A 17,279-nucleotide genomic window follows, 5' to 3' on the forward strand; every position below is an offset into this window, starting at 1 on the left:
ATAAAAATGAGTAAAGGAAACAACAGAATAGCCCTCAACATAAAAAAATCAATAAAAAACTAAAAGAAGATTGGAAATAAAATACAATAAAATTGAATAAAATATCATTTAAAAAAATCATAATCTAATTCGTGAAGAAGCTCCACAGGTTAAGGTACATGTAAGAAAATATTGAAATAATGTTTTTATAAAATAAAATAAAACGTAAGAATGTGAATATAAATCAATACATTAATAGCTGAAGAAAATAAAACAGCCACAATAAAAATGTTTTTTTAACTGTATGATAATAATGTAAAAATTGAACATAAGCAATAAGAATTACTACTACTACGGTACTTTTACATTTATTAGAGGTTAATTTCGTCACTGTTGCTTCTTTACTGAAAGAAGAGCTTTGTCTCTGTAACAATGCCCTGTTCCAATAAAGTACTGAGGTTTTGAATGTCCTGGTCTGCGCATGCGCACTTCTGATGAGTGATTCGACGCTGAGTAGCTAGCATCTCGTCAGATCTGTGCTTTCTCTGCATTCGCTCACTTCTCGTGAACAGTTATTGTTTAACAGCTGGTCATTTCTACCGAGCGGAACTACCGTGACCGAGGCGTGAAAGAATATGCCCAAAAATAAAGGTAAGGTTAGCGGGAAGCCGTTCGTTAGCGACGTGTTTCAGTTGATTGTGTCGGAGCCCGCCGCGGACACACGCAGCGAAAACGTGACACCGACCGGCTGCTGCTAGTTAGCCCCGCGGAACCTCGTTTACACGACCGTTAGCGTGGTATACGTGATGTTTACCCGCTCTGTTTGGTTCTATGCGGGGTAACTGTGAATTTAGGAGAAATCTAATAAAGTTCTCCTTCTCCGTTAACGATTGAGCTAACCTGATTACTGGTGTAGTCCGCTGCTAACTATTACAGCTAACCAGCTAGCTTCTACCTAGTTACCCCACCTACCCCACCCGGGCTGGCCCGTAATATCCGCCTCCAATTTTCACCAATATTCAGCCTTTTAAAACACCAGAGTGTCTTTATACTGGGTTCTAAACTATTCTCCAGATGGTATTGTAGCGTTTGGACGATGTTACGACCCTTAACATAAAGGTTAGCTCCTGTTTCTGTCCGGTTCCCCTTTCAGAGAGAAGCTCACACAGGCGTTGAAATTAATGCCATCTCTGCTGTGTACCACGATAAAAAGCCAGTTTGGATAACTGAAATTGAACCATTCACATGTACTTAAAACAAGGTGTCAGTGTTGTCTTGTTTAGCAGAAGTTTCTGGTGTTTCTAGTCATTTTTGTTCTGTTGCTAAACAAAAAGCTGCCTTAAGCTTGATTAAATTTAACTCCACTCAAGCCAATCTCATGAAATCTTAGTATTGGTGTTGTTGGTTGATTGCTTATGGCGCCAAAATTATTTATATGTACGTTTAAAAAAACAAAACAGTGAAATTGACACAAACCACTAATGTATTTCTGCTTGTTTCTGTTTACAGGTAAAGGAGGTAAAAATCGGCGACGTGGAAAGAACGAAAATGAGTCTGAGAAGAGGGAGCTGGTGTTCAAGGAGGATGGACAGGGTAAGTGTGGGTTCAGTTTATTCTGTTTGTGGGTTAGAAGAGTTGCCTTCACCTCCGAGCTAAGCAAGTATGCAAGTATTGCTTGCACAATATAATGCTGTTCACAGAAAGGAGTGCCTTACAGAAAATTGTCAGGTAAACAAAACACTGACAACATTATAGCACTGAATTTACATGTTCAAAAAGGAGTAGGACGAAGTATAAACTTATTCATAAGGTCTAGGATTAAGTATCACTGCATGTCCTTAACAAACAGTAATTTAGTGTGTTTGATGTGAGTGGGATGAAGAGTGAACTATTAAGGTTTTAAAGTATGTCTCAGTTAAAATACAGTATTTCTTCTTATGGGAAAATAAAATTGAGTTACACAAAGGAGAGTGATGAGTAAATTACAAAATAAAATGTAATAAAGGTAAAAAAAATAATTAAACCTTTTAAATGAATGGAACAAAATGCTGTTTAAAAAGCTGCATATTATTGGATAAGTTGGGTCTGTAGAGTGAGCTCGGTAAATTCAATAAAACAGAATAAAAAGTGCCTCCCTAAAACAAACACGTCAAATACTAAAAGTATAGTGGTCAGTGTATGAAGAAGAAAAGAGTTATTTAAATAGTAATAATAAAAGTTTGTTCTAGTGTTAGTTTACTGTATCAGCTGTAAAACAGTTACACAGGGCTATGTTTCACTATATTATGTCTCTCTCTCTTTTTCCTTTTTTTAGCACCTGCAAATAAAAAATGATCTCAATAACTTGAAATCAAAATGAAGACATGATATAAAAAAATACCTAAATGCTTTGGGAAACCTGAATATCATCTAAACGTTTAGAAAGTAACAGGATGAATACAAAAAGACAAAAATAAATTTAAGGAGGAAAAAAAAATCCCGATTGTTGTAAGTTGGGCACAGTTTTAAGAACTGTAAGAGTGTCATAGCTCATCGTTCATGTTAGAACTACTTAGATCTCTAAGATTGAAATGTAATCTTTCAATCTAATCTAATCAGTTTTATCCAAACAAAAAAATGCTTGAAGTTTTCACAGTCCTGTGCTTGCATATGTGACAATTATTTGATGGTAAATCAAATATTTGCTTAAAAAATGTGTCGTTAAGCTGTGAGGATTTAAAATATCAGCTGTAGTTGATGAGTAGACAGTCAAAACACACCAGCTCCCCAGCTGGCAGGTGTCATTTAATTCATATCAATTTAATTTTGTTTGTATAGCACCAATTCACACCAACAGTTGCCTCAAGGCGCTTTAAGGTAAAGACCCCACAGCATTAGAAAGAAACCCCAACTTTTACATGACCTACTATAAACAAACATTTGGTGACAGTGGGAAGGAAAAACTCCCTTTTAGCAGAAGGAAAGGATTTAAGAGCAGTGATGTTTAGAGCGCTGGATGACTGAGGGGTTTACTGGCTCAACAAACAAGCCTGCAGTCAGACCGCAGTGTTCAATGCTGCCAAATGCAGAGCAGGATCTTCAGCTTAGAAGTGTCAGGATACAGCTGGAGCTGCTCAAAAATGCACTGCTCAAATCCAGATGTAACAACCTTCTGAGGAGCAGGTTTAAAAACAAATTAAAATTTAAAGTTAAACATTGCAATCACTGGATGATCTATCTTGTGTCATTATGCCATTCACAAATATTTATGGCTGGATCCACTCCTAACAGCCTCGGTGCATGTGTCACTGATCCTACCAGACCTGGATCAGAGAATCAGGGACCTCCTGGACAGTCTGGTGCTATTTGGAAGCATGGGTACAGAACACTTCAGAGGTTCTGATTCAGCTGTGGGGAAGGTGTGGGTCAGTTCTGCCTTCATCATTCAAGAACTGTTCTGTACCAGGAAGAACCCAAAGCACCAGGATAGGATCGCAGACAAAGCAGTCATTCTGGAATGTGTTTCAGGCTTCAGACTGTCACATCTGTCACATGTGCTCAGTGTGAACAGTTTGTTCAGAAACATGCACACGAGTGACCTGCAAAGCAGCACATACTGTTCCTGCTGCTCGGCTGCTGTTATCTGCAGCTTTGTCTAGCTCTCCTCCTGCTGGTGTCCACTCCAAATCTTGGCACTCTGCTGGGAGACTCGGCAAACTTTCCTGTGACCGCAGGCATGGAGATCCTGAAAGATCTGGACTGCACGGGCAACCATCAGTACACTAACAAAAAGCAAAACTAGAGAAAAATCAGTCAGAAGAGAGGAAGAGCGAGCAGTCTGTGGGCACCACCTGCTATTCCCTTTGTGGGGGTTGTCTTGTTGTTGTCTCATCCAGTGAATCTGTCACTTTCATTTGCACCAAGGCAGCTAAAATAGATTCATAATGCTTTATTCCTTCTATTCTGAACAGTGTACGAGCCCTTTATTACAGGCGAGTATATCACGGGTTGATTTAAGCTTCCTTTGCTCTCTTGTGTGTCTCAGAATACGCTCAGGTGATTAAAATGTTGGGGAACGGACGTCTGGAGGCGATGTGCTTCGATGGAACCAAGCGGCTTTGCCACATCAGAGGAAAACTCCGGAAAAAGGTAGGAATGACCCGAGCACCTTCTGTCGCCTTCTCCCACCATCACACACAGAGGAAACTCTGTGGTGTGACGCCGCGTCAGCATTTTCTCAGGCAGCCGCCGTCAGCGTGTGCACGGGTCACAAAGTGCAGCGTGACCCTGTGCGACTCATCCCTGCTTTGTTTTGTTTTCCTCCAGGTCTGGATTAACACGTCGGACATCATCCTGGTCGGGCTGAGGGATTATCAGGTGTGTTGGTCGCTCACACAGGCTTCAGATCAGACCACTAATACTGTGTTGTCAGTCACTGAGAGGGCACCGTGAAGCTTTAACAGCCTGAATTACTTTTCCTTAACTTATTTGTGTTTTATCAGTAGAGATGTTGATGTTTATGATGGCCAGAAATAACAGAAAACTGCTCACAGTTGTGTTTACATGGAGAGTCCTACTTACGGGGCTCTGTAGGGGGGCTTAGTTAAAAATTCTCAAGTTACTGCGATCAGTAACACAAACTTCAACCCCAACTTCTGTTCCAGGACAACAAAGCTGACGTCATCCTTAAGTACAACGCAGACGAGGCTCGCAGTTTGAAAGCGTACGGAGAGCTGCCAGAGCACGGTGAGTTACGCTGCACGTGTCGCATTAATGAGGCAGTTTTTTAAAAACTTGCTGTGTTAATGTTACTGCAGCTGTTTGTCTGGTGTCTGTTTTACTTCCATGAACTTCCACAAACATTGTGTCAGACCTGTAGGTGAAGTAGTATTCTGTTTTCTTGCAAATCCAAGGTGGAAAATAGTTGCAGGTTTTGATCAGCAGAGGGCCTCATTGCACATTACAAACATACTGAATTTTGGGACTGAGCAAAGTAGCAGCACCGTGGTGATGACCCGACCAACTGCAGGAAAACAGTAGAGGAAGAGTTAGGGCTACCCGGTTAGCCATGCATGAACTTTCAAAATAACAGTTCAAGGTTTCTCCACTAATAAATCACGTGCAAGGTGGAGAAGTGGTGACAGTCTCATTTCCAAACTGCTCCCTGATGGTGATGGAGAGCATTCAGAGCATCTATAACTGCACAGTCCGACCCTGTGGCGTGATTAGATTCACTCTGGGGTCGGCGTGAGTACTCGTGAGATTTTTCTGATGCATTTTCTGTTTCATCTGCAGCCAAAATCAACGAGACAGACACATTTGGACCGGGAGACGACGATGAGATTCAGTTCGATGACATTGCAGATGATGATGAGGACATTGATGATGTAAGTTGGCGTAATTGAACAATATTTTTTTATATATTGTAAGTACCTGAATTTAATTCTTCACAGGAGTGGATTATAATCCCAAATGTAGTCTTGAAGCCAGTACAACACCTTGAATTAAATATAAAGAACTAGCAGCATAATTTTACTTTCTTTTTTTAGTTCTAAATCTCCACCAGTGACCTTATTTTCTGAGACACAGTGGAGCCAAAAATGATCAGCAAATATCAGTATTTGGTAAACTGGTTCACAATGAAAGTCATTTCTGATCCCGACATGATAAAACCTGCGTCTCCTGTGAGAGTTAACTGAAAGTCGGGATGTTTTTAAAGGAGAAAAGTGGATGTCGAGGTGTCAGAAGCACATCACAGGTGAAGCAGTTATCAGTGAGGAGAGAATTTGAGAATAAAGCTTTAGCTGCACCTCTGCTCTTAAAACAACAACAAAGCTGCTGCATTAACTTAGAGGTTTCCTGCTTTGCTTGCTCTTAAACAAGTTTGGTCTTGGAGCTTGTGTCATCAAAAAAGTTGTGGTGGTCACATTTTATTGCATTTTATAGACAAAAAGCTTATAAATCATAATTGGTCGTATTTAAGTTCATTTCTGATTTAAAACAAAAACAGGGAAAAAAAGAGATGTGAGGATGGTTCTGACGAGACAGTTTAGCTGAGCGAGCCTGGGCGTAAACTTGTTTTTAAGTGACTTTGGAGTCTTGCACCTTCTAACAGCCTTATATTGGCTTCTTTCAAATGCGTTTTAGATTAATGCATTTGAGAGATTTTATAGATATTTGATGATCCTCACCATCTTTGGTTGCACTTTAACCCCCAACATGATATAAACTGTAGAAGTAGTTTGTTTGGTCTAAATATGGTGGATAACTAAACAACTGCGTGCACGCTGGGATCAGATTGTGCAGAACAAACTCAAATGTTTCCTCTTCCTCTTTGCAGATCTAAAATCCTGCCACTGGAGGGAGAAGGTGGGATTTCGTTAGAGATGCTCCGATTGGGATCTTTCGAGCCGAACACAGCGCACCGAAAATAATTATTTTTATTAAGATCAGCCTATGCCAGTCCAATACAGTTTATTAATATACAGTATGTTTAATCCAGCTTGTTTATCATCAGTAGACATCTTTGTTGTTTGGAGAACTTTAAGTGCATTTCACACGGGGGGAGATCACCATCAGTACTTTGATTTATTAGACAAGACGCTGCTTTAGAGACTGTCTCAGTTATCAGACGGAGACCACTGAGGATGATGATTATGAAGATGATGATGACGCCGACAGTTTGCTTTTCCCACCTTTGTGGAGAATCTGAGCTGATCGACTGCATCATACGTGTAAGGTGAACATCTGGAGCATTTCTAGATTTTTACCTTTTGCTTCCAGCTGCAACAGAAAAAGGCAAATCTGCCATCTCAGTTTTGATTTTTTTCCCTCCTTAATTTTACACACAGCTGCACAGAAAACACACTCATTGTCTCATGACTGCAAAATATCTCACACCTAGTGCATGTCATCTTTTAAAAATGTATTTATATTCATTTCACACTGTGGAATTTACAAACGAGTACAGAATCTCTGGATTCACCAATAAAAACATTAACTAGTTTGTGTTTTTCCTCCTTGATCGTTTATCGTTGTTTGTTGATGGCAGAAAGAATGCGTTGACCTCCACGGTGGCTTTTTGCTCCCTTTCCTTTACGCCCTGCCTGCTCACATAAGCTCATATTTTTAGTTTAAACCCAGGCTGAATGAAGGCAATCCTGCTCCCCTAAAATCAAAAGAAGACTCAGATGTATTTCTCTGTTTACTTCCCTCATTTGTCTTTCTGTTGTTGTTTCTTTGTCCTCTTTTTGAACTCTTTGCTGCTCGCAATTCCGGTCGCTAGACCAGCGGTTCCCAAACGTTCCCCTTGCAGACATCCCCACCAGTTAAACCAGTAAAACCTCACAGCACAGCCATTTATCATCGCATAGAACCTGTAGAAAAATCAGTGATTTATATCTGCAGCATATATCTATTTCCCCTCCTCGCAGTCCCCGAGGAGGCCCAGCACCTCAGTTTGGGAACCACTGCTCTAGCTGACGTGGGGCCTGTTGCTGTTGTAACTGAATTAATAAAAAATTAAAATGTACTATGATGTTTGAAGGCTGGGTTTCCAATAAAGATCTTAACTCCACTGACCTGGCATCGTGGTTTTTGGGCGCCTAACGCACTTCCTGTGCCGGTCTGATGGTGGCAGCAGGACAGATAAACTGACTTTGTGCTCTTGGGCATTTTAAGCTGAGAACATTCAGGGCTGCAGGGAACAAAAACTGGTATTTTTGTCCTTACAGTGTGGAGAGGCTGTGCAGGAAGTGACGACCTGCTGTGGTGAATCCTTCAGCCTCAGGCTCACAGTGTGCCTGCTCTTTGTCTCCAAATGGTTTTATTTAAAGTTGACCAGTCCTTCTGTCCCTTATTTAAGTTCTTATTTCATATTATTTCTACTCTTAAATGTTTATGTTGGGGAGAACAAAGACCAAGGAAAGAAGCTCAGTAATGCAGGCTTTTCTGTCATACCTAACAAAGTAAGATATGCTGTCTGTCTAATTAAAATATGTATCCAGAGTTTATCAAGATATGGACGTAAGCAGAAATGTTAAACTTATTTATGACAGAGAACTGCAACATTGTATATAAAATGTTTCTGAGCTATTGCAGCACATCTGTAGTTGTAAATGTATCTTTAAGAGGTCATTACAAACCTAAGATTTTTTTTCGCCTTTCAACCTAAAAGCTGAGCAAATATTTGTCTTATAAGTGAGTTATAACACCAGTAGTTATAGTTCCAGCTTATAGCGCTTGCATAAACAATACCTAATCACATCAGAACCCTTGGTATCTGTTTATACTGTATTTATACTGTGTGTGTTTGTGTCTTGTGTCCTGCAGGTTTTTCATAAATGTCCATTTTTACCACATTATTGGGTTTATGTAATATGATATAATTTGAATGCACACCGAAGCGGATTTTGACCGTTTTTAAGACATCGGCTGGTTTAGTTCGTTGAATTTCTGCAATTATCACACAAAAACATCTGTGCCTGAGAGGCTGTGGTCCACACGTTTACTTTTTCTTTGTGATTTATTTAAAAACCTCATTGTTGTTATTTATAGCGCTGCCATCTGAGGCGACACAGTAAGCGTGTGTGTGTTTTTGATCTGAAAACAGCAGCACTGACCCACATTTACAGCAGCCATCCTCACGGTTTGCCATTATGTATGACGTAACTGCATCGCTGGGACCGGCACGTGCGGCCTGTCACGAGCCAATTTCAGCTAGTTTTACTGCCACGTGAGGAAGAGAGTGTCCTTTTGTGACGACAAACGGATTTAATCTGAAAAGTTACAAAAATGAAAGTAAGTGACATAAACATGTTGTAAAGCTGCTTTTTTCAGTGATTTATTCTTCCGCCAAGGTGCTTTTATAGTTCTGGGCAAGCGACAGTGCCGCTACCTGGTTGCTAAGCGACGCATAACAGTGCGAGTGGGCGCATTAATATGTAAATTAGCCAAATGTAAAGCGGTCACAGGTTCGTGTTTCTGTTTTAAACCAAAAAGCTGGAAAAATGTAATATTATTTTTTTACTACACGTTAGATACTTTTATAGTATCACAAAGAGCAATGTTTAATCTTTTTCTTTCATTCCAGTATTTTTATTTTTATTTTATGAAGTAGTCCCGACCTTTCGTTGAAGCTACCCTTGTATTTGAAGCTTTAAATATGGCTACATTGGCGGTATCGGTTCTTGTTTATCTGAGAGAAGTATATACGAGGACTGACATGAAGATTACGTTTTATAGCATCGAATAGAAATCCACTCTTGCTCCCCTCCCCTCCCTGTGCCTCCATACTCCTAGCATCCTCCTAGACTCCTCCTGAGTCACTGTGTCGGACCGGCGCTCTCCTGTGTGGGGTACCGCGGCTTTAACGTCTTTCTGGCTCTTGTCACGTCCCTCTACTGGAAAACACTCGATGACCCAGGTGGCTCCAGGTCCAGCTGACATGACAGGTGAGAAAAATATACGCTCCTATTTATGAATCTTATATTAAATGTGTAGTATTGGCTGGGTAATCTTCCTACGCTCAGAAACGCCCATGGACAAACATTAACCCACAACCATTAACCTGGATAGGACTGATTCACGCTGCATTTTCATTTAAAGACCTTTAAAGAGTCATGCGTTACATCCGCATATACTGAAGAATTACTTTAGATATGTGCATCTGGAAATAAATTTTCGATGTGTAATGTTTCTTATGTTTAGGCATGGTTTTGTATGTTGCGTTGTACAAATATGTTGTTGCATTTCATATATAGAGGTCTACGTGAGTGATACACATCAAATGACGTCTTCGGAAGTATATTTTATGATAGGCCATCATAAATATTCTAACTGATTATGTTTGCTATCCTACCTTATATTGATTCCACCCATCCCTCTTTATGGGCTGTCAGCTCTTTAACCATCCACAGTCCTCGATCATCCTCTTAAAAAAACAGCAGATTTCTGCATGTGATGTAATGTACACTGGAGACAGAGTGTGGGAGAGGGGACTTTTGGCTCATGTTTGCATGTATTTGCATATCTAATGCCTGTATGTTAAGACCACTGTTTGTTTTTTTAAAAAACCATTGAATGCACAGAGCGCGGTGGATAGTTGCCCTTTGGCTGCTTTCAGTCTGTCAGTTTGACAGATTAAGAGGGAAAAAAAGGAGCAGGAAGAAGGCCGGAGGTTACACTCAGGGGTCTTGCTCTGACATCTGACCCCCAGAGGCGAAGCAGTGACTGACAGAAAATGTATTGCATCTGGATGCCCTGTGACTGATAGCTTTCCTAATCCCTGCTCTTCCGTATTGACAAACAGAGTGGTCACGTTTGCCGCTCTGGTTTTACATTTTTAGCTTTATTTTGCTTCTCGGCCAAGTGTGAATCATGTCTGACTCTTCTCTCCCGAAACACAGCGCTGGTCCCTCCTCCTGCGCCAACACTGCTCGCCAACAGGCACGCATCTCCTTCTCGATCACCATCCAATCACAGGAGCCCTCCAGGTAAATGTGTAATCTCATCATAGCCTTTTACATACTCCCAGTATTTTAATAAAGAAGAAGGTGACAGTTCTATTTATAGAGCGCCACTTCAAAACAACAGTCATCTCCAGGGGCTTTATTTAGTGAGCTGAAAACAAACTGCACAATCACAGCATCCCCTATGAGCAGCACTTGGTGACTGCAGGAAGGAAGAACTCTGTTCTGATAAAATCAAGCATAGGAAGTGAATGACTTTGCAAAACAAAAACCTGCAAGAGAGATTAAACAAAAGTTAATGACACAGTCATATTCGTGGAAGCTTGTTTCTGCCCCTGGAATAAAACAAAAAGGTTCTTTTGCCCCTCAGAAGTCAAAACGTTGGGTTATTATTTCAGGATTTCTGCTTACTAACGAAAACATCTGAGAAGATAACTCAACTTGGGAAAATAACCTGAAGATAAGAGTTACTGAGTGAAAATTTTAAGATAGCAACCTGAAATTTTGACAACAAGCTTCTGTACACTTATTTATTTAGTATGTGTTTGCTGAAGGACATATCCTGGTTAAAAAATGACTGATGATTCTTCATAATCTTATTGGAAGTCTAAGGAAATGCCATCCAGAGTCAGCGTCCGGTTAGACACTGAAACATAGATAGTTGCAAACTGAATGCCTGAATCTGAATCTTTAATAAACGTTAGTATTATTTTTGAGTCATTCCCGTGTTTGTCTTAACTGTTTTTCAGATTGTGTTTTTGTGTGGTTAAAATTCCAAACAAAGTGAATGTGATTACATGTAGGGGTGGAGCTAAAGCAGCATGATAAAACATGAAAGATATCAAACATATGTAGAACCTGCAGGCGGCCAAACTAATCACTTAATTTTTCCTTTTACAGGCTCCCAGCTGCATTTAGCAAAAGAGCAAAGCAACGACGGAGAGAAAATTCGAGGTATGAGCGATTGTCCAGCTGGTGTAGCTGAGTGTGGTCTGTCTGCTTCATCTGTCACTGGCAAACGCGCACAGATTGTTGGAGGGTTTCCTGTGATACGCAGTGTGCTGTATAGTGGATCAAGAAGTGCATTATTTCCCTTAAAATGTTGTGGAGGAAACAGTAGAAGCTGAGTTTCTAAATAAGCAAATAACAAATACCCCGGTGTGTGCGCAGAGCTGTCGGAGGTGCTGCAGGATAAAGAGCGTCGCGTTCAACAGCAACTGGAACGCTGCGCAGAGGAGAGAGGGAGGAAGATGGAGGAGCAGAGGAGGAAGGAGCAGCAGCGCAAGGTGGCGGCCGTGGAGAAGAGACGAAAACAGCAAGAGGCGGAAAAGGTCAGAGGTCACAACACACTAATGCGTTGTTCCATGTAACTGGGAAGCCCGATGTTAGAACGATGTCATCCCAAGATAAGCGGGTTCCAGTGGTAAAGTCGAAAAAACTGGATTTGCTTTGCTCTTTAGAAAGGTAGAATTCACTAGCTAAACAGTGTGAGGCTTGGTTTTTGTGCTTAAAATCAAAGCTTCTGCACGTTCCTGCACAGGGTCTGGTCTGTTCTCTGCATTTGGCTTTTTAAGCCACTTACAAATAAAGTTTTCTACCACTGTCTTCATTGTTAGGTGGGGGCTGGTGACCTGCTCTGACTTGGAAATCTGACTTTAAAATTCTGACTAGGAATTCAAAAATTTCTGTCTTTGAACTTCAAATGGAACGGACCATAACCATGCTTTCAGATAACATGAGAAGAGTAGAGACCCACCAAGGCTCTGAAGCATATGTGGCTTCAGATAGGGTTTAGCTAATGACAGGGTTATTGGGAAAGAAAGATGAGCTTCGCTAGCTCTCTGCTGCTTTGGGTTTCAGGTAATTTGTTTGCATTGCAGACTGTCAAGGAAAAATACAGTTAACACAAGAGGCGAGTCAATTCATGGGCGAATAGTGTGGTTTGGAGAAAAATCTGACTTTGTGCAGTCTTTAAAAAAACCTGCTAACACAGCTAAACTGCAAGCAGTACTAGTGAGCTAAAGGGGAAACGCACAGCTAATTCATTCAAACCCCTTGGGGCTGGTCTGGTACCTGGTTGCCAACTAACAACCAGGTTAGCTAAAAACTGCTGTAACTTGCTTGCTAACATTTCATGGCTGTTTCTCAACATGCATACTTGTGTTCTCTCTGACTTGTGTAACATACAAGTACAGTTCCAGTTAAATGTCCACTGTGTTTCTGCTCCACCCATCAAGGATGCTTCAGGTGGTGACTTGTGTGTCACCACCTGAATGCATTTGGAACGGAAATCAAAAGTAGGGCCAAACTCTTACATTTTGAATATATTAATGTTTCTGTGACACAAAATGAACCTTTAAGATGTTTTTAGTCGAGAATGTAGTTGTGGTTAACCTCAAATATGTGTTTTATCAAGATATTGCCTATTAGTACAAAAGGAGATGTCCATCCCTAGTTTAACAACCAGCCTCTTGCCTCGCCAGCTAGCAGCAGTTTTAAAAATGATCTGTGGGAGCCGGGTGCTCTCGGCAGGTAACATGAGCTCCGACTGCCTGACTCCAGGCACACCCTTTTCCCTACTCGGTAGACATTAAATGCAGGGTATGATTCACTTAGGTCTTCTCTATGGGGTGATCTTTGGTTTATTTCAGTGTTTTATTTATGCTTAAAATATATATTTTTAATAATCTGTTTTCTAAAGAACTCTGTTATTATGCATATCATATGCACAGGCCAGTAAATGAAATTAAGGGTTAAAATTGTATTTGAGGGGAAATACTAACTGTGTCCTCCCACCTTGGAGGTTCAGACTCTCAAATGAACTTGCGAAGTATGAACTAGCAAGAAAAGCCCTCATACCTCAGTAGGAATGCTAGCTAGCTAGCTTGCCTAATTACTTCAATATGATGCTAAATTCTTTGTAGTGTCAGATAATTTTATCCATCAATAAATCTAGAACAAACAAACATATATAACTAACATTTAATTTCTATAGTAATAGCTATTATCATGAGGGTAGTTAGCCAGTTAGCTGTACCTTAGCCACACAGCGTGTATCTGATATTGGCAGCATTAAGCTAGAAAAATACTCTTTTGTAAGTTTTTAAAAGGTCATTAGTATGAAATAATTAATTTAGACAGCATCGAGACAATAATGTAATCAATCATCAAGAAGGTCAGCACAATAAAACTGGATTATCATCCAGCCCAGGTCACACAGACTTTATGCTTCTCAATGAAATAAAATCTGAGCTGTGCTCCCCTCAGACTGTCTCCTCCTTCATCTCCCCTCTTCAGAAACCTGATCACAGGACAGTTATTGGAAAGACAGGCTTTCTCTGTTTCCCACCACTGATCACTCTTTTTCCTTTTCTGTCTGTGAGCTCGCTGCTCTCCAACACTGAATTATTAACCGTGTCGATCCATAATCGAGTCAGTGTGTTTCCAGCTGTGCTGTCAGGCTGAACCAGAGCTTAGGAAAGTACTGAGTAATTAATGCAGAAGCTCTAAAGACTTTCTGCCAGCAGACCAGTTGTGTGCATTCAGCTGAAACATGAAAAGTTTAGCTGGCTGGTTGTCTGCAGACTTAAAGTTACTGGACATTATTGTTTTCCTGAGCAGGGCACCATCTCCAGGTTTGGGATATTGAAATCCTCTCCTCATGTTATTGGCAGAAAAAATCAGCAACCAAAAAACAAACCAGGATATGAGATATAATAAGATATAACAGAAAGCAGTCATCTGTGGTGTTATGTGTAGAGGAGCGATGCATTAATATTCAGGTTCAGCTGAACTGTGATTGAAGTTCCAATATTTAGCGGCCACTGCGTGACCTGAAAGTCAAAATTAAAATTCTTACTTCTTGTATGAAGAGCTCTCTTCTGTGATTTTAGTCCGGCCACTCTGCGTTTCATGATTATCTTCTTGGGCATCTCCAGTCTGCAGCACAGCTGATTTTTTTACATCTTTCTCTGGAGGCCGTCTTCTGACCTCGTACGCTGAGCCCTCAGAGGCGTCTTCATTGAATTAAACTTACGCCAACATCAACTCATGTTTCAAACTGATTCGCCTGTAGCAGAGATCAGTAATGGACTGAAGATTGTTTAGTTAATTTCTTTCTAAGTCCAGTTCACATTTTCACTGTCCTCTGTAATTATCACACTACATCATATTGTCACAATACTGGCGCTGTTTTTGTATCCTCAGTTGGCTGTGGGCGCTTCCCTGTCCCACAGCTTATTCTACCACATTTTTAGCACATGTGGGGAAAACACTCCTATAATACAAGAAATTCAAATTCAAATTTTATTTGTCACACACACACAACCATACACAGTATGACATGGGGGTGAAATGCTTGTAGCTGTGCAATGCCCGACCATTAAATGACAGAAAAAAGTTTTACAGTATTTACAATTTACAGGTTACTACAAAAATGTACAAATTAACTTAGAAATTTACAGTAAAAAATGTGCAAATAGCAGAAAGAGATTATAAAGATTATAAATTATAGGAAGTGTGCATAAAGAAAAACCAGAGTGCGTGTGGTGATGTGATGTGTGGGAGAGTCCAGTCCTACACCTGGTTCAGGGCCCGAATAGCCTGGGGGAAGAAGCTCCTCCTCATTCTCTCTGTTTTGGCCTTAAGGGAGCGGAAGCGCTTCCCAGACCTCAACAGTGAGAAGAGTCCATTGTTGGGATGGGAGAGGTCCATCATGATCTTCCTAGCTTTGGTCTTGCACTGCTTGGTGTAGATGGACAGCAGGTCAGGGAGCTCTGATTGAATGATGCGTTCAGCCGAGCGCACCACTCTTTGCAGATCTCGTCTGTCCTGCTTGGTGCTGTTCCCAAACCAGGTGCAGATGTTTGCCGTCAGGACGCTCTCGATGGTGCAGGAGTAGAAGTTCTTGAGCACCTTCAGTGGCAGATGGAAGTGTCTAAGTCTTCTGAGGAAGAAGAGACGCTGACGGGCTTTCTTAACCAGGGTGTTGATGTGACAGGACCATGACAGGTCCTGAGTGATGTGGACACCCAGGTATCGGAAACTGTCCACTCTCTCCACTGGCGTGCCACTGATGATGAGGGGTTTGTAATTCCTCGCCTGCTTTGTAGTGAAGTCCACGATCAGCTCCTTAGTCTTGCTGATGTTTAGGAGGAGGTTATTCTCCTGGCACCAGGTCTCCAGGTTCCTAATCTCCTCCAGGTAGGCCGTCTCGATGTTGTCGGAGATCAGGCCCTCAACAACAGTGTCATCAGCAAACTTGACAATGGAGGTGGTGTCTGATGTGGCTACAGAGTCATAAGTGTACAGCGAGTACAGCAGGGGGCTTAAAACACAGCCCTGAGGCGCTCCAGTGCTGAGTGAGATGGAGGGGGAGACTTGTTTTCCCACCCTCACTGATTGGGGTCTGTCTGTGAGGAAGTTGAGGATCCACTGACACAGTGATGAGCTGAGTCCTAGATCCGTCAACTTGGTGAAAAGCTTAGAGGGAATTATTGTGTTGAATGCTGAACTGTAGTCCACGAACAGCATCCTAACATAATTCCCTCTGCCAGTGTCCAGGTGACTCAGGGATGTGTGGAGCAGGTGAGATATGGCATCGTCTGTGGAACGATTAGTCCGGTAAGCAAACTGAAGCGAGTCGATGGTGGCAGGAAGTGAAGAAGTGATGTGAATGAAGAAGAATGAATATTTCAAATAAAATTATAGTTAGATTTTCATCAATTAACTGGGCTTGTTAGATTGTGTCTTTCCTCAAACCTCTCTAAACACACTGGACGTCATTCTCACTCACTTTTTTTAAGATGTTCCACACAAGACTTTTTGAGGGCTGTAGTCAACTTTGGCTTTGCATGTTTCTTGTTTGTACAGAAGCATCTGATCTCATCATGCCACACACTTTACTGGCCTGAGACCTGGTAGGTAGTGGGACCAGTGTCGCTACAAGGGAGGAATTCCAGTTCCTGTTAATCCTACTGTACAGAAATTGTCTGCACTTCAGCTGGGGGCGTTTGTAAGAATAAATACAGTGAATAGAGTTAAATGTGTCACATATACCGCATCACGCTGAAAAAAACAGCTCTCTTACAGTGAGGCTGACTGTTAGCCTGAAATCAAGCAGTGACATGTGGAGCACTTACAGAGTGTTGTTTCATTAAAATCAACAATTGGAACTATTTATTGAGCAACTTTTATTAAAAACCGGATTAAATTTTCCAAAAGAAAAATGTTTACGCTGCAAAGTTTACGTTGTTTCTACAGCTCCACAGAGCCCCACTCATTCTGGACTCTGTGTGGAAGAGGAGAGCTCTTCTTTGTTAGAAGTTCTCTGTCGAAGCAATTTTTCTTTGTGCTGCTTAATAAAAGCTGGCAAACAGCTCAGAGGCACATTACTGCCACCTTCTATCAGAAGTAGCACATTACAGCTTAGCAGGCGCTGGTAACAACAAGGGAAAAGTATATATTAAAAAATAATCCATAAGTCATTCAGCATTTCTGCGATCTCATATATGACCATTCCTACTACACTGGAGACAAAGGCAGTAATTGTCTCCTTTGCTGGACTATTTCTTTAAATCATAATCCTGTGAAATGACTCAGATTCACAGACGGATGTGCAGCAGATATGATGATGTAGCTGTGGTGTGGGATCCTGCTGAGCTGCTGAGACGAGCTCTTTCTGTTTTTACTTCTTCTTCTTCAGAAGCAGTGAAACACCTCATCTCACTCTGCGTGAGTCATGAGTGGGCATCACTCTGCCTAAAACCACTGACTCATGTTATTACACTGCTGAATAAATGATCGTCTGTTTCGTATCTGTCAGTTTGATCGAGAGCATACATTTCTGGCGGT

General features: G+C 41.2%; 2 protein-coding genes across 6 annotated transcripts in view; both read left to right on the forward strand.

Annotated features, from left to right (window-relative positions):
* Positions 1-453: 453 nt before the first annotated feature.
* On the forward strand, positions 454-7,534 carry eif1axb (eukaryotic translation initiation factor 1A X-linked b). The gene is made up of 7 exons (XM_084940192.1): positions 454-630; positions 1,489-1,572; positions 4,004-4,107; positions 4,285-4,335; positions 4,623-4,704; positions 5,254-5,345; positions 6,299-7,534. The coding sequence occupies exons 1-7, from the start codon at positions 615-617 to the stop codon at positions 6,302-6,304; spliced, it is 435 nt and encodes a 144-aa protein (XP_084796318.1). The 5' UTR covers positions 454-614; the 3' UTR covers positions 6,305-7,534.
* A 1,703-nt stretch (positions 7,535-9,237) lies between these two features.
* Positions 9,238-17,279, forward strand: part of map7d2b (MAP7 domain containing 2b) — a 34,280-nt gene continuing 26,238 nt past the window's right edge. For 3 of the 5 annotated variants that reach the window (XM_084940033.1, XM_084940034.1, XM_084940036.1), the window contains exons 1-4: positions 9,242-9,410; positions 10,365-10,451; positions 11,328-11,381; positions 11,598-11,758. In XM_084940033.1, coding sequence (XP_084796159.1) covers positions 9,374-9,410; positions 10,365-10,451; positions 11,328-11,381; positions 11,598-11,758 — 339 coding nt within the window. In that variant the 5' untranslated portion in view covers positions 9,242-9,373. Of the gene's footprint in view, positions 9,411-10,364; positions 10,452-11,327; positions 11,382-11,597; positions 11,759-17,279 lie in introns of all 5 variants that reach the window. The other 2 variants (XM_084940035.1, XM_084940037.1) reach the window with 1 other exon arrangement.

The sequence above is a fragment of the Perissodus microlepis genome, chromosome 9 (assembly GCF_051167445.1).
Source record: "Perissodus microlepis isolate ML-2025 ecotype Zambia chromosome 9, ASM5116744v1, whole genome shotgun sequence".
Taxonomy (NCBI): domain Eukaryota; kingdom Metazoa; phylum Chordata; class Actinopteri; order Cichliformes; family Cichlidae; genus Perissodus; species Perissodus microlepis.

Bases quoted from the DNA above. Each gene is read 5' to 3' on its own strand.
- eif1axb (XM_084940192.1), top strand. The intron at 1,573-4,003 runs GTAAGTGTGGGT...TGTGTGTCTCAG, and splicing joins GTTCAAGGAGGATGGACAGG to AATACGCTCAGGTGATTAAA. The intron at 4,336-4,622 runs GTGTGTTGGTCG...CTTCTGTTCCAG, and splicing joins TCGGGCTGAGGGATTATCAG to GACAACAAAGCTGACGTCAT.